This window comes from Vanellus vanellus (assembly GCF_965231255.1).
Source record: "Vanellus vanellus genome assembly, chromosome: 5".
Taxonomy (NCBI): domain Eukaryota; kingdom Metazoa; phylum Chordata; class Aves; order Charadriiformes; family Charadriidae; genus Vanellus; species Vanellus vanellus.
The window spans coordinates 55,037,948-55,060,669 of record NC_138910.1 but is presented as its reverse complement, the minus strand read 5'-3'; the positions used below and the strand labels follow the sequence as shown (position 1 = coordinate 55,060,669).

Below are 22,722 nucleotides of genomic sequence, written 5' to 3'. Positions count from 1 at the left end.
TTCCTGCTCCCGCCCTCACCTCACCATAGAGATGACAGGCGCGGCGTGGGCCGCGGGGCCTGCCGGGAAGGGAGCGGCGTGCCTCGGCCTGGCAGCTTAACCGGCCGGTCGGCGGCCGCGTCGAGCCGTGAGGGAGCGCGCGGGCTGCCGCCATGTCGGCAGGGAGCAGCGCCGGCGAATGGTGCCTCATGGAGAGCGACCCGGGCGTCTTCACGGAGCTCATCAAGGGCTTCGGTGAGGGGGGGGGGGGGAGTGGGGCCGGGGTCGCGGTCGCGTCGCTGGGCGGGCTGTGGGGCGCTGAGAGGCCGCAGCCCTGCTGGTGCCTGCGGGTGCGAGACCGGGCCCGCCCGCCGCGTCCAGCGGGGCGCTGCCTTGCTCCCTGATGAAGGGCGCGGAGCCCCGGTGGGCTGAGTGCAGGCGCGGCGTGGCTGCAGCCCGGGCGGGCGGGGAAGGACGGCGCGGGGCACGGCGGAGGGGAGGCTCGGGCTGGGGTCCGACGCGCTCACCCCCTCCCCCCCCCCCCATCTTCCCCGCCAGCCCGCGCCGTCGGAGCGAGCGCTGCCGCAGGGGTGCGGGGCGCACCGCGAAACCCGCTCCTGTGGGAAGCGCTCAGCGTGGCGGTGGACGGGCGTGAGTGGGGATGACCGCGGCTCTTCCGGCCGTGGGGCCTGCCCGCCGCCCCCAGCCCCTTCCCGCGTTGCTGCGCCGTCCTTCCCCGGCAGCCTGCGAGTCCCGCAGGGATCCGCCGCAGGCAGCGGGCGGCCTCCCGGCTGAGGACGGGGGAAAGCTGTGAGGGCCCCGAGCCTCAGCCGCGGTGTCGGGCCGCCCCGCCGCGGCCCGGGTGTTCCCGCTTTCAAGGGCAGTGGGGGTGCCCAGTGGCATGGCGGGCTGTGCCGCGGAGCCCGTCCTATCGCCCCAGGGCCCATGCGGGCTTCGGCCCGAGAAGCTCGATAAGCACATGCTGCGTAGGGGGAGGACGCACGGCGCCGGGAGGGAATACCTGCGTTTGCGAAGGGCCAGGTCCGTGTTTGGGCCGTGTGCCAGCTGACTCGGTTACAGAGCTGCCAGGAGAAGAGGACGTTATGGGAACGGGCTGCGACCAAGCTGAGCTGTGGTGTTTGGGCGGCAGGCTGGGCAGCCCACGAGAGTCTGCTTTGGGTTTTAGAATGTTAAATTTTATGCCGAATGGCATTTAATATCTTTGGCAATACTGTTGTTATATGTTTATAGCAACAGATAAGTCTATACGGGATTTTGGCCAAAGAGGCAAAATGATTTTATTCTAGATCGCAGTGATTTATAATTTCTGTCACGTCTTCCTCTCACAAGTGAAGTCCAGGCACGCTTCTTTTCTTGTGTTTGCATTTAACTAATAGGTTAATCTGCCACTTGCTAAGAATTTGAACTTTGAATCTTGAACTTATGGAAAAGTCTTGCCTGAATGCCTTGTTTACAGTATTTTCAGTCTACTACCATGGGTAATTTTCTCAGAGATAAGTGTTTTAAGTTTTTCTTTGGACTGACAATGTCTGTAAAAAGAATATTGTTTTTACTTGAGCAAAGGACACGAGGTGACCAAAGATATGTTAATCTCCTCTGCTTCTTTTTTAAATGAAACCATGTTATAAAGAACATCACCATACAGAGGAGAAATTCCTGAAATAATTTTTCTTGACCTGCCATCTTTTTAAGGAAGGTACATTAAAGCCTGTAAATAGACTTTTTCATAACCTGTACATACCAGTTGTAAATGTTACTGTAGTTTTTTCATGTGTCTGTCTTTACTGGCTGTGTCCTTTTTAAATGAGGTAGTTGAAGAAACCCATATCTTTCCTTTTTTCAGGTTGTAGAGGAGCACAAGTTGAAGAAATATGGAGTTTGGAACCAGAGAACTTTGAAAAATTGAAGTAAGGCAGTTCTGTAATCTGCATGTGTTTTATTCACATTTGTGTGAAGTCGCTGAAAGAATGTGTACTAAACTCTGGGGTTTTTTTGGTGGGTTTTGTTTGTTTGTTTTGGTGTTTGTTTTTTCTTCAGTTTCCACAGAAGTTCATTAGTAATGGATTTTGATTTAATTGAATACCTGGCCATTAAATTACTTTATATTAATTCCCTGGTACTTAATCTAGCTTTTCTGGCTTTGGAAAGAGATGCTAATAGCAGCTAGAATGTGAAAATGGATTTCTAATGATTTTGTCATTGGCTTGCATTACATCCTTTGACAAATTCCTGTTCCTTGCTTTATCTCCCTTCTTCCTTGCATAACATGATACTCCATCTGTTGCCTTAAATAAATTAATTTACTGTACTTATGTACTTTTGTAACTTGTTTTTCCTGCAGAACCACTTCCATATATATGTGAAGGCAAATAGTCCTGTTATAACTGATGATGATTGATATATGGAATGGTTCTGCCCTCATTAAGCAATATTAATAATTCTGCCATTTTGTCTGTGATGCATTGAGTGTTATCCATGTTCACGTACAAGATTTCAAGGAGAAAATGCCATCTAACCCAGACCATACTCTATTCCTGTGCAGATATCCTATGCTTGCATAATTAATCTTTCAGAAGATGTAGTTTTAGAATTTTTGACTGACTGAAGATATTTAAGTGACACCCAAATCGCAGAAACGTTACTTGAAGTTATTTATTTGCTGCCTGCACTATGTACTTCATCAGAACATTACCTGTTTTGTTCATAAAGTAACAGCTTTGCTTGCTTGTGCTGTCAGATGTATATCTTTCTAGTCTTGAGTGATGGTCAGCTTCCTTCCTGCACATACGTGCAATATTTTCACTTGAATGCTAAGAGTTAAAGGATATAATAATACGTAGCATTTTTTTAATTCCCACAGTGGACCCACTGTTTAAAAAGACATCTCAGACTTCTGGACAGAGCTTAGGAAAAGTTTCTCATGCCGTACAATGATGTGTTTACCTTTTGTAGATAAACCTTTTGTGGCGGTGACCTTAAATTCGGTTTGACACGATGAATAAGTTTTTGCTTAATTGTAGCTGTAGATTTTGTAAGAATTGTTTCCTTTGCTAATAAATTTTTGGTTTATGGGAATACTAAATAGAGTGTAACATGCAGTAAAAGCTGTTTACTAAGCAAGACATGATTTTAGTAGAAGGGAAAACTTCTCAGAGAGATAACTCAAAGCATGAAATTTCAGAAGAGCTCCTCTTCTCTTTAAATATTTCATTTATGCCTGAAAGGATTACCAAAACTTTAGTTCCAGCTTTTGTATATGATTGACAAATGTTTTGATAGCTATTTATTGCTAATAAATTCCAAAGAGTGTTGTGTAACTGTAATAGTTACAGTAACCAAGAAAACTGACTTACAAAAATTACTGACTAAATGCTAATTCAGATTCGGATTGTTTAGCATGTACAGAAAGAAGCCTGAAGTATGTTCTGCCTAATTAAAAGACCACATCTGAAAATTTCAGTGCAAGTTCCCTGTGTTTAGAAAGAAATAATTAAGAGAATTACTGTACCAGCATACAATTAAATTATAGTAGAGGTTTCTGGGTTTGGTATTTTTCATCAGTATGGATGATTTATTTTTTTTCTTCCTATCAATTTTAATTTTTAGGCCGGTACATGGGCTGATTTTCCTCTTCAAGTGGCAGCCTGGAGAGGAACCAGCAGGTTCTGTTGTTCAGGATTCCAGACTGGATACAATATTTTTTGCTAAACAGGTACGGCAGGTTCAGTATTTTTTTAGATATGTCATGAAACACGGCTTTTAATACTGAAACATAAACTAGCTTTTTGTTAATATGTACACAAAAATTAACATTTTACGAGGTGAAGTAACTTTAACAAATTCTGTAAGACTAGGAACTGTGTATTAAAAGATGATTAACAAAGCAAATCAGATTGATCTGTCAAGTCAGACAAAAATATCATCAGGTATGGAAGAGTAAAGCTCTTATTTATTTGTCAACCATTTCCTATAAGAGTAAGTAACTCTTCTGTGCAATAAAGAATTAATTGGTAAATATTCTCTGCAGAATGAGCAAATTATTTTTTTGAAACCACTTTCAACAAATTCTAGGAATGCTTGCTTTGGTCCAGTTTTTATTTCTTGTGTTTTTCAAATGCTCTGCAGCCAGGGCAGCATAACTCTAGGGTAATACTTTCCTTTAAAAGTTTGCAGACCATTTTGGCATGGAAGTTTTAAGTATTTAAATAAGTAAGGTGAGTTTAAATTAGAAATTACAGGAAAATTGTTTTTGCTAATAGAATCCATTGTGTTTTATTAAATACTGAGTAGTACTGAAATTCTCTGTTGGCTTTGACAGGCTGCTGTGTGTATTGTTTGCAAACAAGAAAAGCAAGAGAAAGTAACTAGAATGAAAGTAGAAGTACTTAATAAATGTTTTTAGTTCTTTTTAAAGACCTGCTTCTCAAACAGTGGTAAATGTAACAGTCCAAACAAGAAGTGTAACCCTACATATGTTAATTAAAAAACATTCATATCAAAGGGCAAGTTATTAGGCTTTCTATGAAGACTGACACATAGACTGGTTGTTGTTATGGGGTGTGGGTTTTTTGTTTGTTTGTTTTATAGTGGGTTTTTCGTTGTTTTTTTTCCCCATAAATGCAAAAGTGTTTTATACATAGTTTCAGGATATAAAGAAGTCTCCACATGCTTCTAGCTAAAAGTATAGAAATATGGAAAACAACAGAAACATTAGGTACATCTGTAACTCTCCTGGCTACTCTGTACATGTTCTTCTGTTGTGCAGATAACCATCTTTAATTTGTTTCTTTTATAATCACCTTACTGTTTCATGCTATTGTGGATGACTTTATTCCATGGGTTTTTTTAATACTATTTTCTTCATTCTTCGCGGGCTGCGGCTCTTGAGTCCTGCCAAGCAGTGTCCACCATTCTTATGATACAATGATCAGCAGTAGTTTGCCAAACATCTTCATAGGTTGATGGGTTTGATAGACACTGATTTAGGTTGTGATTTCTAGCTAATCAGACGTACTGTTAGTGATAGTAGGCTGTGGCTACAGAATAGCCTTGATGCAAAGAACCTCAGGGAAAATCCTTAATAAAACTCTAGGGGGGTAGTTATGAAGCAGGAGGAAATTACCCTGATATGAATCTGGAGAGTTTATTTGGAGAGGTTTTTTTGATATGAAGGCAGATTTACCCTCATTCAAGGATTTCATCTGTCTTGTTTCCTGTGAGTAGATGAAGTTCTCCCAGAATTGCTTTTCTTGTGGATGCTGAAAAGTTTCAAAGCATTTGTCTGCTTGCTGCACTTTGCTTCCCCACCCCACCCACCCCCCTTTTTGAAACATGACACTGTGTTTAAAAACAAGTAGCTAAGAGGAGCTTTGAACTTTAAATCGGGATTGCAGAATGTACGTTGGAAAACTTGTATTATGTTAGACTTGCTAACAATGAAGTCTTCTTTCTTTGTAGCTTTCTTTGAAGCATTCATATTTTACTGTTTTCTTAAACCTGAACTCTCTTTGTGGAGGTGTAGGAACTTTCTAATTTTCCCCTTCCTTCACCTGCTGCCTTTAAGGAGGGTGTGCTGGAATGACTCTTAAGAATTTCTCAATTTCAGCATGGAAAGTGATTTCTAGAAGTGTTCACTATTTTAAAATAGTAGTACCTAGTTATGCCACTTGGTGGCATGGAATACACGTTTCATAGAATCATAGAATGGTTAGAGTTGGAAGGGACCTTAAAGATCATCTAGTTCCAACCCCACTGTTGTGGGCAGGGGCACCTTCCTCTAGACCAGGTTGCTCAAAGCCACGTCCAGCCTGGTCTTGAACACCTCCAGGGATGGAGCATCCACAGCTTCCTTGGTTTCATAAGTAACTTGCAAAGAGTTTAAAATTAGAATATCTTTTTCATGTTTTAGTGTTGTCTGTTAGTCAAGTGCAGTGGCTTAGCAAAATCAAAACATTTCTTGTAGACATACATATGCTTGTGTTTCAAGTCAAGTTCAGTTTTGCCTGGACTGAGGTGTTGTAACTGAACTAGTGAAATAGTCACAAAGAAATAAAAATTAAAAGTGAACAGATAAATGAAAGAAACTGGTTTTGATATTTTGGGGGGATTTGTAATACCAGTTTAGCTCTGGTGACTTTCACATTGGAGGAAATTAGCCTTAGTTAGAGATCCAACTTGACAAGCTATGTTTTGAGGACTGATAGTGTTTTTCGAGCAAATAGCTGATCTGATGAGAGCCGGATGTCTTGGTCCTCCCAACCTGTCTCTTTTCAACTTCATGGTTCTGTTTCTCTCTTGCAATGGCTCAGCTGCTCATTGAACTTCCCTGAGCCAGTGCAGCTCATCAGCCAGCAGTTTTCTGTAGATTCTCTGTGCATATTTTCTGGGCTGCTCTCCTGCAACATTATGAGATGTATTTGTTCAGTGAGTCTGTACAGGCCAAAGCTGGTAAAAGGTAAGTGAGAGAGAACAGGAGTTTCTTTATAGTAGTATTGAAGTTGTTGCATTTCTTGAAATTGCAGTCTGTGAATCCTCCTGAGTCACCCAGGAGCACAAGGGTGCTTGTATTAAGCATTAATATTAAAAATTTCTTTTGTAAAATAGCAACTCCTTCCAGCTATCATGCAACTGGTCTCACATGCCTTTTTTATTTTCTCTATGCATGTTTTAAGTCCAATTTTATGGTGGCTTTGAGGATGGGGTTTTATTGTCTTTCAAGAATCTTCTTCAGATGTGAAGACTTTTTTCTCTTCTTCTTAATTACAAAAGTAATGAGTAAAACAACCATATGTTCATTTGTAGGCTGGAACCCCAGAAAAAATAGGTTTGTTTTCTGGATTAGCAACATTTTTATGACCTTTAGGATTATTGGTCTGTTGATCTGTATCTTCAAAACTGACATGGCACTGGAGTCCTAAAAATCTCAAGAAGTATTTGTCTCGCTTTTTCCCTTACATTTTCTTCTTTTAAATGTTACCATCCAAAGAGATCCGCTACAATCCATTTTACTGCAGAGTAGTCGTCTTGCTCATGCAGGATTCAGTAACTGTTAGTAAGTAACAACAATTTAGTATGGAAATAAATGATGCCATTACAGCATGGGTGTGTTTCTGTTCAATTTAATTAAATGTTCCATCTTAAATATTGTTTCATTTGGGGGAAGGGGTGGAACTTCAGTTAGCTGTAAAAGACTACAGCTGTCAAACTGTGTCTAGCAAAACATGTTTAAAATTGCATTAGGAAACACAATTTTGATAAGAAACTAGTGCATGTTCACATTTTACTCATATCCACTTTGATAGTGATGTTGTAGTTGAATTCCAAATGACAGCTAGCTCTTGTTCAAAGTTAAATCACGAGTATATTGGGGGGGATTGAATTTTAAAGTCTGTCTAATATGCATGCATATTAAAGGATTTTTTTTATGGTCACTTTTATGTGCACTCATGTTAAATATGGCCTCCCTGTTATGCCTAGGTATGATTTGGTCCTCTATTTGAGGCCACAGAACTCTGGATGATCTTACATACCCTTTGAGCTAGGATACCTAGGCACAATGAGGTGAGTTAAGGATACAATTTCAGCCTTAACTCTGAATTTCCTGATTTCTGTGTTGCTTAAGTAGGCCCTTGTTGTTATGTTTACACACAGTGGCTATGCGATTGTACCACTCAAGGTATTCAGCTGTCTTCAGCACTGTTTTGAATAGCTGTATTCTGTGCCGATCACCACAGAAGTACGAGTGTCTTGACAAAAAAGAGTTCCATTGTTGCAGACTTACGTACTGAATTTTTTTAGTTTAATTGCATCTTCAGGTTTTGTTACTGAAGTATTGGTATCATGCCTTTGTTTTGTGCCATGGATTTATTTTTTGCTGCATTGTGATGATAGAACATTACAATTGTGGTAATACACTGAGAATGAAATCTATATACCTTCAGAAAAAGGGTCTTCTAAATGATACTGTTAATAACAAAACTTTGGTCTTTATTTATCTTTGTGCCACTAATGGAAGCATATTATATGTATTTTTTTTAACATTTCCAATACTTCAGTTGATTACAAAGTCAAACTTTTTGACATTTTCAGGTTTGGCTGCATTAAGAGGGACCACACATCTGTGTTAAAACTAAACTTGGGATAACAGATAACTTAAAAGAAGTAAAATGAACTTGCAACATATCTAATGAAAGTCCAAGTTTTTCAGAAATTGAGTATAACTATAGGAAAATTATATCTTTATTCCAAAAGAATAAAAATAAATAAATGAAATTAGATAGGGTATTTAAACAAGAATAAGTTTTGGAACTTTGTCCTAATGCTGAATTTTTCACACTGACCTTTGTAAAGCCAACTGTTTTGTAGCACTGGGATGCTTAGTAAGTGAACCCCAGTGATTTGCTGGTTATACTACCAATTGCAGCACAGAGTTGCCCACAGCTTTTTGAAAAACAAAATAGGTAATCCAATCAGATGGAGGGTGCAAGTCAAGAATTTGAAGTGCTTCAGCCTTAAGTCGATCCAGAAACTCAGATTGGATCCTTAGGGAAAGTTGCATGCCTATGAAGTTATGCATCTTATTGAAGAGTGTGCCAGAGCAGCCTATTCAAGCAGTTCCTTTGTTTTAAACTAAAATTCACTTGGTGATCTGGCAATCTTCTCAGGTTTTTTGAGATCATCTCCCTAATGTGCATATATATATATATATATGTATATATATTATCATTTTCTTTCAAATATTATTAAACACACCTTGTAGCTTTGCTAGCAAAATCTTTGAAATACAAGTATCTGCTTTAAGTTGGAGTCCTGAATTTTGATCAAGCAAATATCTCACCAGGACTTCCTGACCAGAAATATATGAGCAAACATTGGGATTTCTGGACAAATACAAAAAATCCTCTTAAGTTTCCTCAAGTCCAAATAAAAATATGGGACAACCTACATATGTTACCATGCTGTCCAAATGCAGAAAACGTTTTCTGCCAATGCTGAGACACTTTAAGAGATACCCACCTACCCTAATTTCCAGTGTATCCTGACCAATTTGTCTTTCAGAGGATTCACTAGCTTGTGTGTATGGCAGCACTGGACTGGCTGTGTGCATTGATAGGATACTGTGCCCAAGTGACAAATAAACCTTGCGCTCATCTACATTTGGTACTGCAGTCACCAGCTCCTCCTCACTCTGTACTCTTCACCCTGCCCATGAACTATTGCTAGCTAGGTACCTCCTGCTTCTATTTTGATAGTTCTCTTATCATCTAGATAAAAGAACACACTGTCTTTTTATGTGTATCACCTGCACTTGCTTCTTTTTCTCTGCTACAAGACTATTCTTGCTGCCTTTTCCCTACCTCCTGCCTCTCACTTTCTAAAGAGTATTTGTAGTTCTATAATGTATTTCCATTGCAACAGCTAGGGACCACTGGTTTAAGTTCTGTGTCTATTGCATATTGTTTCTAGCAGTAAGACAAGATTGTTTAGCTTGGTCCTTATATACTTAAACAGACTCCTGTCATAATGTAGTTGAAATACAAAAATATATTTGCGCTAAAAGGCATCTCATTTGATGAGACCACAAATTCCCTGCAGAGTTTAGTTTTTGCTGCTGTTTAAAGCTTCTGTATCCATCTGGTCCAACACAGTTTCTGTGTTGATCTTGCCTCTAGGCACAAAATCCTAGGCGTAGTTTCCCTTTTTTGAAGCCATTATTGCATTAGCAGTCTGCCAGAGCAACTCATTGTTCCATCTGGATTTTTCAGTAAAAATAGTACCACTTAGTGCTGTGCCTCCCCATAATGTCTTGCATTAGTTATCATTTAACAAGTACAGTTTGCTGTAGTGACCCTCCCTTCATTGTAATAGCACTGTTCTAATAGTTCTTCACCACAGGTGTCTCTACCGTCTTTCTCCTTTCTTTGTCAGCTTAATTAAAAAGCTTGTGACCACTGCTTCAGGTTAACCTGCTCTAATCCACTTAGGATCTTCCTGCTTTCATTCTAGTACTACTTTTACAACTTTGTCTGATACCATTTTCTAGTCATATCTCAGAGAATCTTTAGTTCTTGGTTCCTTTTTCTGTTTTATAGCATTAATTCTCTCAAATTATGTCATTCTAGTAGTTTGTGGGTTTTAATTTTTCTGCTGCTGTTCATTGTTTCACTGCCCTTGATGGATCTTCCTTCTATGTCCTTTACTTTGTAATTGTGTGAACTCTAGCCTTTAGCTTGTGTACCAGTTTGTTTGAGTTTCAGTTGCTGCAATCTGTTTTGTGCGTGTAGTAGACTCCCTTGATTACTATTTAAGTCAGCTAGATCGTATTTTTCTTAATTTGAGGAGAGCTTTATTGTTTCTTTACAGGTGTAATCTGAACTGAGAACAACCTGAAGTATAGAAAATGAATATATAATGTGGCTTGTAGTATTAACGTAGTAGGTTTTCCTTTGTTAGGGACTAGTTTTGAATGTAAAACAGGTTGGTTTTTTCTTTTTCTTTTTTTCTTTCTCCTTTCTTGTTGGAAGTGGTTTCGCATTCACAGCCCTGAACTAATTTTCATTTTTTTAAATACAAAATCAACATCCTCTCCTCTCTCCCAGTCCGAAGGTACAAGTAGCGTTTTCAATTGCAAAATAGTCTCATAGACTGAAGATGCGTTATTTTTCCTAGCCTATAGCTTACTGAGAAAAAACTGCTAATATTAAGTCTTTCTTGTATTATGGCCTTACACCATTTGATTAGTGTGCTTTTAATTAAATCTCAGATTATATTTAATAATCTTTGTAGTCTCTCTCTTTCTTTAAATACTGTATTTTAGTTTGGGTATTACTAAGCAATATTAAAGACATAGCTGTAATATGAAGAGGTTTGTTTATATTTTCTAAAAATGGAATATTTATTGCTTAAGCCTAAGGAACAGTGTCATGCAGACTGGTAACTTAACTATTAGGTTGAAAAGGATTGGTGTATTGTAAATTAAGAAACAAGTGAAGAATCTAAAATTTCATATGTCTTATTATTCAGCAAACCATCTTTTAAAAAATCTTTACATCTTGGAACACCTCTAAATTTTATAAGTTTATCTGTAGGATATTTGAAATTTTTTGTCCAGTGTAACCTGTTTATAAAAATTCTAGGTTCCATAGTGTGCTTTATTGCCCCAAATTAACGTTTTGTTGAGCTCCTATTCCTGGTAGGAATTCTGAATGTTTGAAGGACATGCTCTTTGGGAGAGGAGTTTACTTTTTTTTTTTTTTTTTAACACCATAGATATAATAACGTACTTTGGGCACCTTGCTTTGAGTAGTACTTGTTTTTCCACTGAGATCAGAGGTTCCTGTATTTCTTCTGTGTCCTTTATTAATTACTTTGGGGAGGTGGTGAGACAGTAGAATCACAGAGTTTCTATGTAGAGGTGTGAAATAGTAGTTTTTACCAGTGAATTGTATATGACAGCTATCTAGCATTCATTTTGTTAGTCTCCTACAACAAAGGCTTTTCTGTGGCTACTCAGACTAGATTTGCTGCCTGTTTTAGAGTAAAGGTCTAATGAGAATCAGTATAGAAAGTGTGTGTTTGTAATGAAAAATGTTGCCCAGCTTAAATTAAATTTTTATCACCAGTACTGAACAAATTCTCAACACTTTTTTTTTCTAGGTAATTAATAATGCTTGTGCTACTCAAGCCATAGTAAGTGTACTATTAAATTGTGCTCATCAAGATATCCATCTAGGAGAGACTTTGTCAGAATTTAAAGAATTTTCACAAAGTTTTGATGCTGCGGTAAGTGCCTACTGTTTTCTGTATTTTAAGTATTATAGTGTTATATCTATGTTGGCTTATGATTTGATTTTGTTACTTACTTTCAGATGAAAGGTTTGGCACTAAGCAACTCAGAAGTGATTCGGCAAGTTCACAACAGTTTTGCGAGGTAACACATGTTTTAAGTCTTGCCAAAATTTGAGCAAATTCTTTTTCATCTCAGATTTTTTTTTTTTATCGTTTTCTTCGCAGACAACAGATGTTTGAATTTGATGCAAAGTCTTCAGCAAAAGAAGAAGATGCATTTCACTTTGTAAGCTATGTTCCTGTTAATGGACGGCTATATGAACTAGATGGCTTAAGGGAAGGACCAATTGATTTAGGTAATATTTTATATTTTTCCTGAACATCCTTCATTTTAACCATAGCTTATTGCAACAAATTGGTTGTGTGTTAGAGGATCAAACCAAATTATTTATTAAAATAAAGGATATCCTTAAAGTTTTCTTAATGTGCTATTTAGGCTTGTACTACTTTGCGGTCATTTATATTGTTTTATTTTTATTGGTCTGAAAATGCAGTTTTCTTCCTGCTTCCTCCACACTTCTGATTATCCCTCCTTTCATTCAGTAATCAAATGAACAGGCCTTGCAATCCAGTGGGCTTCTAATACCTTAATTGTTTTGTTGCAAGAGGGAAATTTACATAACCCACTTCTCCTGGGTTTGCCCTCCTTACCTGAGGAAATATGTTGTTCTTATGAGCTGTTTCTAACAAAACCTGGTAAACCTATGTAATCTTCATGGCTTTCCTTACCGATAGTGTGCAATTCCTTTTGCTAATATTCTTCCCCACGTCTTCCTTTTTGTGGTGTTATCACCCAAGACAATTATTATGTCATGTTTTCAAAGCTATTTATTTTCCAGGTCTATTACAATTTATTAATTTATTTTATCATTTGTTTCTTCTGTGGGAGCATGTGTTTACATGCTACCCTCTTTCTTCTTACATAGCAGATATTTTCTCAAAGATTTTAAAAAAGAATAGCTACTTTTAGCATAGTTTTATTCTGTGTAAGACTTTTTTTCTGTTTTGTGTCTTGTAATCTTTCTTAACTTGCAGTATACATGCCATCTTGTGTGTTGAAAAGCTCTACAGTGCCTGTCGTGTATCTGCACTTTCTTTTGAGTCTGATATCCATCTCAGTATGTTCCATTTCCAGTGTTTTCCTGATTTTCTTGATAGTTATATTTATTTTTAAGCTGAGTAATAGCTTGCTACTAAATCTCATTTTTAGTCTGGCTAGAGAGACTAATAGAGTCTGCAGACCTACCAGTGACATAACTTGATTTAAAGATCAAAGAGATAATAGCTTAAGGTGATTTCGTAAGTTGATAATGCTTCGGTAACAATTTCAACACCTTAAAGCAAATGAAGAGACTCATGATTTTTTTCCGGAAGGAAACGCAAGAACTGGTTATCCGGGACAGAGACAGAGCTGAGGTACGCAATGACTTTTTTGCCTCAGTCTTCACTGATGAGGACTGCAGCCACACTGCCCATGACACAGAATGCAAAGACGAGAACTGGGAAAATGGAGAACTGCCTACTGTAGGTAAAGATCAAGTACGAGACCATCTGGGCAATCTGAAGGTGCACAAGTCCATGGGACCTGATGAGATACATCTGCGGGTCCTGAGGGAACTGGCAGATGAGGTCACTAAGCCACTAGCCATCATATTTGAGAAGTTGTAGTGGTCTGGCGAGGTTCCTGCTGACTGGAAAAGGGGAAACATAACCCCTATTTTCAAAAAGGGAAACAAGGAAGACCCAGGGAACTACAGTCTCACCTCTGTGCCTGGCAAGATCACGGAGCAGATCCTCCTGGAAACTCTGCTGAGGCACATAAAAAACAAGGAGGTGATTGGTGACAGCTAGCATGGCTTCACCAAGGGCAAGTCATGCCTGACAAATTTGATGGCCTTCTACGAAGGGGTTACAGAGGCAGTGGACAAGGGAAGATCAACTGATGTCATCTACTTGGATTTGTGCAAAGCGTTTGACACCGTCCCACATGATATCGTGGTGTCTAAATTGAAGAGACATGGATTCAACAAATGGACCACTCAGTGGATAAAGAACTGGCTGGACGGCCGCACTCAAAGAGTTGCGGTCAACGGCTCGATGTCCAAGTGGAGACCAGTGATGAGTGGCGTTCCTCAGGGGTCGGTACTGGGACCTGTACTGTTCAACATCTTTGTTGGTGACGTGGAAAGTGGGGTCGAGTGCACCCTGAGCAAGTTTGCCAATGATACCAAGCCGGGTGGCGAGGTAGACACGCCGGAGGGAAGGGATGCCATCCAGAGGGACCTGGACAGGCTGCAGAGGTGGGCCCAAGCCAACCTCATGCAGTTCAACAAGGCCAAGTGCAAGGCCTTACATCTGAGTCACGGCAATTCCAAGCACAAATACAGGCTCGGCGGGGAATGGCTGGAGAGCAGCCCTGAGGAGAAGGACCTGGGGGTGCTGACTGACGAGAAGCTCAACATGAGCCAGCAATGTGCGATTGCAGCCCAGAAGGCCAACCATATCCTGGGCTGCATCAAAAGAAGTGTGGCCAGCAGGTCAAAGGAGGTGATTCTGCCCCTCTACTCCACTCTCGTGAGACCCCACCTGGAGTACTGCATCTAGCTCTGGAGTCCCCAGCATAAGAAGGACATGGACCTGCTGGAGCGTGTCCAGAGGAGAGCCATGACGATGATCCAAGGGCTAGAGCACCTCTCTTATGAGGAGACGCTGAAAGAGTTGGGGCTGTTCAGCCTGAAGAAGAGAAGGCTTCAGGGAGATCATATTGCAGCCTTCCAGTACCTAAAGGGGGCCTACAGGAGAGCTGGGGAAGGACTTTTTAGTAGGGCATGTAGTGATAGGATGAGGGTGAATGGCTTTAAACTAGAAGAGGGCAGGTTCAGATTGAACATTAGGAAGAAGTTTTTCACTTTGAGGGTGGTAAGGCACTGGCAGAGGTTGCCCAGAGAGGTCATTGAGGCCCCATCCCTGGAGGTGTTCAAGGCCGGGCTGGACATGGCCTTGGGCAACCTGGTCTAGTGAGAGGTGCCCCTGCCTATGGCAGGGGGGTTGGAACTTGGTGATTTTCAAGGTCCTTTCCAACCTAAACCATACTATGATTTTGTGACCATAAAAGTTATCTATCATATATACTTTTATATTTTTTCTGTGTCTGACTTCTTAACATTGTATTGCGTCTACATAGTATTAACTCTTTATTTTGTCTAAATGGAACAGCTGTAACTACTCATACTTTTTTCTTTTGCTGTCTACTTTTATGTTGTCATAGCGACTAATTTATTTTGTCATAAAAATCTTACATAACATGTTTTCCCCCACCCCCCCAGTTCTTTCTTGTTATCAACAAAATAAGCTAGATTCTTATGCCCTTAAACTGTACATTTGCTCCATTGCTTTGGCTGGTACATTATCTAAACATTGTTATTAAAAAATGTCTTCCGCCTCCTAAAAAAAAAATCACCTGAGTAACTTGAGATTGCAGTTGCTAAGGAAAAACTCGTTACATACTCTAAAGTTCCTCCATAAGCCTGAATTGTACAAGTTTTGAATTTGCAGTAAGTCTTGCAAAGAAGATTAATTTTTTTTCTTTGTGTTTTTTCTAGGTGCATGCAATCAAGATGACTGGATAAGTGCTGTACGGCCTGTTATAGAGAAACGTATTCAAAAGTAAATGGTCATGATGCTTTTAAAATATAGCACCTTATATATGTTTAAAAATTCCTTATTCTTAATTTCCTTCAATTAAAGGCTTTCAACTGAATTTCTAAGGAATGACGCTTATGCATCATTTTTATATGCATATCACTGTGTGACTTCAGAACCTATTGCCCAACATGACCCAAATGTGATGATAGATAAATCTCAAATACGCTGTGTTCCTGTATGATTAATCAAAGTAGGTATCTGTGTAGTGAAGAGAGATCCTACTAGTATTCTGAAAAAGGAAGAGCAAGATTATTAACTCTTAGACAGCTGTGGGTCTTTGAGTGGAAAAAAAAGAGTGCCATTACCATGGATAAAGTTTGGGGGTGTGCTTAAAATTAAAAATACCAGAAAATAACTATATCCATATGGCTGGTATTTACAGAGAACAAGTTTTCCTTAGGCATGTGGCTTATTTTAGAAATTTAAGCTAGAAAAACGTATGGTAGAAGTCTTCCTACTTCTTAGCTCTGACCTGAAACCACAGCCCCAAACTTATTAGAAATAAACTTGATTTTATGCCATTTTTAGGAAATAATTTCCAAAGTCTTTTACTTGAAGACTTTTTTTTGATAAGTAAAATATTACTACCAAATCACATTTGAAGAATTTAAACTCTGAAAGGCTAATTGTTGAATGTACTTTTCACATTGTATGAAGAAATCTCCAATGTTTTCTAACAAGTAGCAGTAAAAAGAAAGGAAAAACTATTGTGTGCAGCACAGTCTTGTGCAAGTTTTGTTGTCAACTATATCATGTTTTGCTTTCTTTTTTGGATAGTTTCAATATTTATTTTTTGTGACCACAGACAGGAATAGTAATATCTTGGTAGAGGAGGTTATTAGGAGTTATATCTTGGATAGTGCTCATCTGAGGCCTGAATTTATTTTGTGACAAGGTTGTATCTGTAGCGCAACTTAATTTAATAGATCAGTTTGTGTTTGGTTTTTTTTTTTCCACAAAATGCATTCCCTTATAGTGAAATCCTGGAGGAGGTTTTTGAGTTGTCATGTTAATGATTAATTTTGAAGGTGGTTTGTTTGGTTGTTGTTTTCTTTTTTTGTTCCTCATTTAGATACAGTGAAGGTGAAATAAGGTTTAACTTGATGGCGATTGTATCTGACAGAAAGATGATATATGAGCAGAGGATTGCAGAATTACAGCAGCAACTTGCAGAGGTAGGCCATGGTATTTAAGTTACAAGTAGTTTTCTGATAATAGTTCCGTGTCTTTGCTTTATTATTCACCTCCTTTTTTCCTTGCTCCAAATAGACTGAAAACTGAAAAAAGCAGGGAACAATTACTGTCTGTCTGTCTAGCAGAGTGCAGTGCTGTGTTGGTGCACTGATGCAGCTCTGGTTAGTTCTAAGTGAGTTAATTTGAGCACTCAGCACAGTATGACCATGTCATTGTGGCTCTCTGTCTTGACTAATTTGCTCTGGTAGTGGAACTATTCTTTTCCTAGTACCTGAGCTAATCTGCTTGTAACTAACTGCAGAAATTCCTTAAAAGTTCTTATAACTAAGGAAAACCAAATCTTTCTGTGACAGAAATACTCTTAAGACTTACTTTAATTAACACAAAATTAAAAATGCAGTAACGTCATCCATTTAACTCTTTCTGTTTTGTGGAAGGAGGAGCCTATGGATACAGATCAAAGTAGTAATGTGTTAAGTTCTATACAATCAGAAGTTGCAAAATACCAGATGTTAATTGAAGAAGAGAACCAAAAATTAAAAAGATATAAGGTATGTAGCCTTTGCTTTTCTGATGAAACTACTGAAAAAATTGTAAGAAAAACCCAGTTTTTATATCTATGGGAGACTGTTGCAATTAATCTGAAGGAATTGGATGGGTAGTAGAAAGACAATGTTATGTAAATTCATGTCGCATACCTGAAATTGCAGGTTAATTACCAGTTTGCTTCCTTTTAGCATAAGGTTAACAAGTCAATTTGTAATGGTCTCTGTTGCTCCCTTTGTTTTGCCACTTCTTTGTATCTTTCTCACTTTAAAATACTTTTTTTTAAGCACAGTGAGTTCTAGAACTCCTACAAAGAAATTGCTCTCTGTGCCCCGGAAGGCTGGTGAGCCTTTTCGTGCTGGAGTTGCTAATTACAGCACTCTGTGTAACGGTGGCCTCTTGCTAAGTAGGATGTTTTTGTTGTTTTTTACTAGGACTTCGATGTGTTAGTCCTAAATTTTTTCTTCAGAGCATTCATGTAAGCTCTTCCAGCTCTCATTGTCAGTAATGAAGAATGTTGATGCATCAGTTGATAATGAAGTCTAATCAGGAGATTTTGTGAACTTTGCGTATAGATTCATTCTGTGTTTGCATGCAACTCTCCTAATCTGACCTATAGGCACTTGCTTAACTTCTAGTGGAGAAGCTCTCCTAGGGTACTTGAATTGTTCTTTTGTTATACTTTACCTGCTGTCTTTTCCTCTGTGGCAAGCAGTGAAGGCACAACTGGCATGTTCTGCGTTTTCCTAAATAAGTACTTTGTGTGTGTGCTGAAAGCATATCATTCTTTGACATGGCACATGAAAATGAGATATGGTAAAGTTTCTCAGAGGTCGTCACTTGCAACTTTTTTGATAATTCCCTAATACTTTTAAAGGGATGTTTTGAGGGGAAAAAAAGCTAGGTAACCATTTTTTTCTTTTTTTTTTTTATCCCTTAACCTATTTTGGAAGATACAGAAAGTGGCTAGATTAAAAATAATTTTTAAAATAAAAGTTGTATATATCAAAGGATGAAGAAATGAAATAAATGTTTTCACTAGATTTTGTGGGTTTTTTTCACTAAAAATGAAAAAAATATTTTCATTGGTTTCTAGAAGGTACAGACTGATACTTTAATAATGCTAATGATAATTTCAAATATATTTCTGCAGTACAGGTGTTAAGTTGTAAAGTGTTATTGTTATCTGTCTCTAAAGCAGCGTGAGGATGCAATCCCAGAAACTATATTAAAAAAAAAAAAAAAGACCAAAACCCAAAGCATGTGCTTTACCAAGCATGAAATTAAGCAAACAAATGAAACTGGGTGGCAAAAAAATTTAAAGTTCCTATTGTATGTAGTATTCTATGTGGAAACTGCCTAGAAATACACATTTTTTTTTTTTTTTTTTATGTTAGGTTATCTACTTGGGGTCTGTGAATGTCATTCCTCTCAGTTGAAAAACCAAACATTCTCCTACCTTTCTGAAGGATTGAACCCTTGTAGAAGCTGCAAAGTGTTTACTACAACAAAAATAGTTATGTTTTTGCATTACAGAAATGTTTAAGTGTTCAGCCTAGGCTGAGGTCACAACTATGCAAGGGACTGTAATATACATAGGTCGAACTGCAATTTAAGTTGTGGAAAAAAAAAAAAGTGAATAGATAACAGTACTTGTCAGTGTCATGGCAGTGGCTAAACTATATGATCTCTTTAACCATTGAGGGTTTTTCAGCTAGTATGACAAAACACTATAACAAGAATGTGTGCCTTAGCCAGTAAATTCATCTGGCCTATACTTTCTCACCGTGTGCTCAGAATTTTATTGCTTCAACTTCATTTTTAGCTGGCTGAAACTTAAAAAATGAACTCCAGTTCGTGGGGGTGGGGGAATGGATGTGAAAAATCCCTGTTTAGCCTTATAATATTTCTGTTAATGCTTTTAATTCCTTTTTAGATTGAAAATATTAGAAGAAAACATAACTACCTGCCTTTCATCATGGAATTATTAAAGACTCTAGCAGAGCATCAACAGTTAATACCATTAGTAGAAAAAGTAAGTATTTCCTAGCTGACTTTTAAGAAACAGTATATTACTGTATTTCTTCATACCTTCTACTTAAAATTAAAAATGCAGTCAAATATCTTGGAAGCGTAAATGGCATGGGTTTATTTAAACCATTACATTCAGATATATTGCTACTTTACCTGATAGCGTGTTGCAGTTCTGAAGCGGCACAATTCCAATGGAGATTGGAGATTGTGGGACCAACCAACCTTGCACTATTATGCAAAGACAAACTGTATCTCCCATTTGATAACCTAAACAAATTTTTCTAATGGTGATATAGGAAGAGGCAATTCAATATCAGCTAAATGATCTGGAAAACTGCCCAGCAGAAAATGTGGGGGTGTTGGTTGACAGCTGGCTGAATATGAGTCAGCAGTGTGCCCAGGGGGTCAAGAAGGCCAACAGCATCCTCACTTGTATCAGAAATAGTGTGACCAGCAGGACCAGGGAAGTGACGGTCCCCCTGTACTCGGCACTGGTGAGGCTGTACCTCAAGTTCTCTGTTTAGTGTTGGGCCCCTAGCTACAAGAATGTCTTATGAGGAGCAGCAGAGGGAACTGGGGTGGTTTAGCCTGGAGAAAAGGAGACCCTGTTGCTCTCTACAACTATCTGAAAGGAGGTTGTAGTGAGTTGGGGGTCAGTCTCTTCTCCCAAGTAACAAGGCCTTTTCCAACCTAAATGATTATATGATTGTATTACAGGGCATAATATGTTACAATACAAGGACGCATTATTTGGACTTCTCTACAGGGGAAAGTCCTATTAAAAATTATGATGTATAGCTCCAGTTGTTATGTGGTAGAGTTTCTCCATACTATCTTGATACCACTTTTTGAACTGAAGATTATTTAAACGTGTGTGTACAAGATTGATCCCTTTTGCCTCTGATCCCTGGACTCTTTAATACTCAGTTGTGTTGCTTTATCTCGCTATCGACACTAGATGGCAACCTTTGCACAGATGTTCTGCTAATTTAGCTTGCTTGAAATGTGTTGGTTTTTTTTCACATTCTCTGTTCTTATACTGTTTTACTGGCTCATTGTTTTCCACTTTTAGGTGTCTAGATAGTTAATATTGATTTACTATTAAGGTTTGCATTAAGGCTTGTTTATTAAAGTGTGTCTGTCACTCTGGCAAGTTTATTAAACTGTATGGCTAGTCAAGGACTTGAATTGTAATAAGATCACTACTGGCTTGCATATCTACTCATGTGCCATAGACAGTATCCCTAACTTTGAACTGACACTGAAAAAGGATGTCTATATTATATTTAGCTCTTTTTTTCATTATAATTATTTAGTGAGTAAATTCTTTAACTGTATTTACTTAGGAAAGTATGTTTGCAAGCCAGTAGTTTTTATAAGAGAGTAACTTTTGCATTCAGATTTTAATCTTTTCCTTATTTGGGTAACTTGTGGAGTTTTAATCCAGTTTCACATTAACAGGATTTACTTACAACACCATCAAGCTGCTTTTACAAGTAAATTTTCAGTGAACCCAAGTGGCTGGTGATAACAGATCTTAATTAGAAATCACTGAATTAGATCCTGTTCTGTTCAATAATAAGTGGTAACGAGCAGCAGTCTGATTCAGAATGAGCAAATGTTTTGACAGAAAGATCCCCTCTTCTTCCTTAATCTTTTTGCACTAAATTCATAAGGAAGAAAATGCTAGTTCCTTGTCAGTTTGAACTATCTATCAATTGATATAAATTATGTGAGAATCTGTTTGCAAATATCTTGGTATGAACTCTTGTGGGATTTTTTCCACTCTGCTCTTTGAAAGATCTAAAAAACTAAGACAGAGTTCAGTCTAAGATAGTGCTTCAGAGTTTAATTTGTGGTAATCAGTATATCTGAATGCAGTGTTTTCATGTGCCATAAAATGTTTTCATTAGGAAGAGTTATTTCTATGTTAAATGAAATGAATATGGAGGTCTGGAAAATGAAGGTTAAATTATGTTTTAAAAATAGTGCTTTTTCTCACCTCTCTTTTTCCCTATGGAAGTTATGTAATCTTATAGTTTCTTTCATATTATGTATTTAAACCTGTATGTATTCCTTAAAGGCTTTATGTATGAAACTAGTAAAACAGTAGTGGGGTACTTCTGAAGGGTCGTAAATTTACATCTTAAATGTCTTTCTACAGCGTATTTTGTTGATTGTTCAAAAATGTAATGAGTAAGTCATTCATAGCTCGAAAAAGAAGACCTTTGTCTTATCAGAGTTTGACATCGTGTCCCTTTGTTTTCTAGGCGAAAGAAAAACAGAATGCCAAGAAAGTTCAGGAGGCCAAGTGAAGATGACTTTGCAAAATGCGTACAACTATGTGCTTCTGAAACTATTTTCATGACAACAAATAAAACTTTTCATAAACTTTAAATTTTGTCCAGCGCACGTTTGACAATTGTAACAGTTTGTCTTGTACTGTATGCACGAGTCTAATTTTCTTCCTTCACCTGCATCTTGTGCATGTAGTACTGCTAAGTAATGTTTAGGTTCTCTTGGTCAAATTCAGTATTTAACAGTCTATCTGATTTCTGAAAGCTTGGAAGTGAACCTAAAAATGTACAACGAAAATGTACCCATTTTGTCCCACTTGAATATATGATAACGATACAAATGCCAGAGTTTAAGTATAAGCATGAGCTTCCTTTGCTCATCCCTACTAACAGTTATAATGCTATCCAATTGTTCAGTGACATACCCTGTATCTTTGTTTTTATGAAGTATGTGTCTAATTTTTTTACAAAATTGAAAAGTATTAATTTAGCTGTAGAAACAGTTTCAAAGACCAATGTATAATCTCAAAAGATCAGCACTGCTTTAGTAGAAAAGATAATAAATATTCCCATTTTTATTTTGGCAAACTTTCTTCTGTGGTATTTTATTATTGGATAAGATCATTAGGGTATTTATTGGAGATCATCAGCCTTGTGACTTTGAGTATACACGTTCTAAATTTGGGTTAGACAGAAGACACATTATTGTTTTGGGGAGTTAATATTCTTGGATACAAGGGAGTACTGTTTTAGAGTATATTAAAGTTAAGTCTTTAAAACAATGCTTTTTAATTGACCTTGGGAGGTAATTTAAGAAAAAACATGAATGGAAGATTCTTGTTGGTAACAACATTGTAATGGAAGATGCCTGAACTGTCTTCCCTGGGACATGGACCAAAGGGAATGTCTGGGGAATTGAGCTCATATGGTGTCCTGCCTTCTTTGTGCTGCTTGTATATGAACTAAGAAAATTGTTTCGGTAACAATAGTAACAGGGCATTGTAACAATATAAAATATTTGAATCACTGAAACACTGTTAGTGTATATAAATTTCTTTAGAAAACTTGCAGTTTCTTCCTAAAAGACTCAGACAAGAAA

The 22,722-nt window shown here is 38.2% G+C and overlaps 1 protein-coding gene across 2 annotated transcripts; it reads left to right on the top strand.

Annotated features, from left to right (window-relative positions):
• Positions 1-73: 73 nt before the first annotated feature.
• On the top strand, positions 74-22,571 carry UCHL5 (ubiquitin C-terminal hydrolase L5). Of its 2 annotated transcripts, XM_082484335.1 has the most exons (11): positions 74-234; positions 1,844-1,907; positions 3,607-3,712; positions 11,656-11,781; positions 11,868-11,929; positions 12,013-12,143; positions 15,450-15,513; positions 16,625-16,727; positions 17,184-17,297; positions 19,229-19,327; positions 21,597-22,571. In XM_082484335.1, exons 1-11 carry the CDS (start codon positions 153-155, stop codon positions 21,639-21,641), a joined length of 996 nt encoding a protein of 331 aa, XP_082340461.1. In that variant the 5' UTR covers positions 74-152; the 3' UTR covers positions 21,642-22,571. The 2 variants fall into 2 exon arrangements, with proteins under 2 accessions (XP_082340461.1, XP_082340462.1); XM_082484336.1 differs by lacking the exons at positions 74-234; positions 1,844-1,907; positions 3,607-3,712 and adding an exon at positions 7,382-7,560.
• Positions 22,572-22,722: the final 151 nt, after the last annotated feature.

Bases quoted from the DNA above. Each gene is read 5' to 3' on its own strand.
- UCHL5 (XM_082484335.1), top strand. From the start codon at position 153: ATGTCGGCAGGGAGCAGCGCCGGCGAATGGTGCCTCATGGAGAGCGAC. The intron at 235-1,843 runs GTGAGGGGGGGG...TCCTTTTTTCAG, and splicing joins GGAGCTCATCAAGGGCTTCG to GTTGTAGAGGAGCACAAGTT. The intron at 3,713-11,655 runs GTACGGCAGGTT...TTTTTTTTCTAG, and splicing joins CAATATTTTTTGCTAAACAG to GTAATTAATAATGCTTGTGC.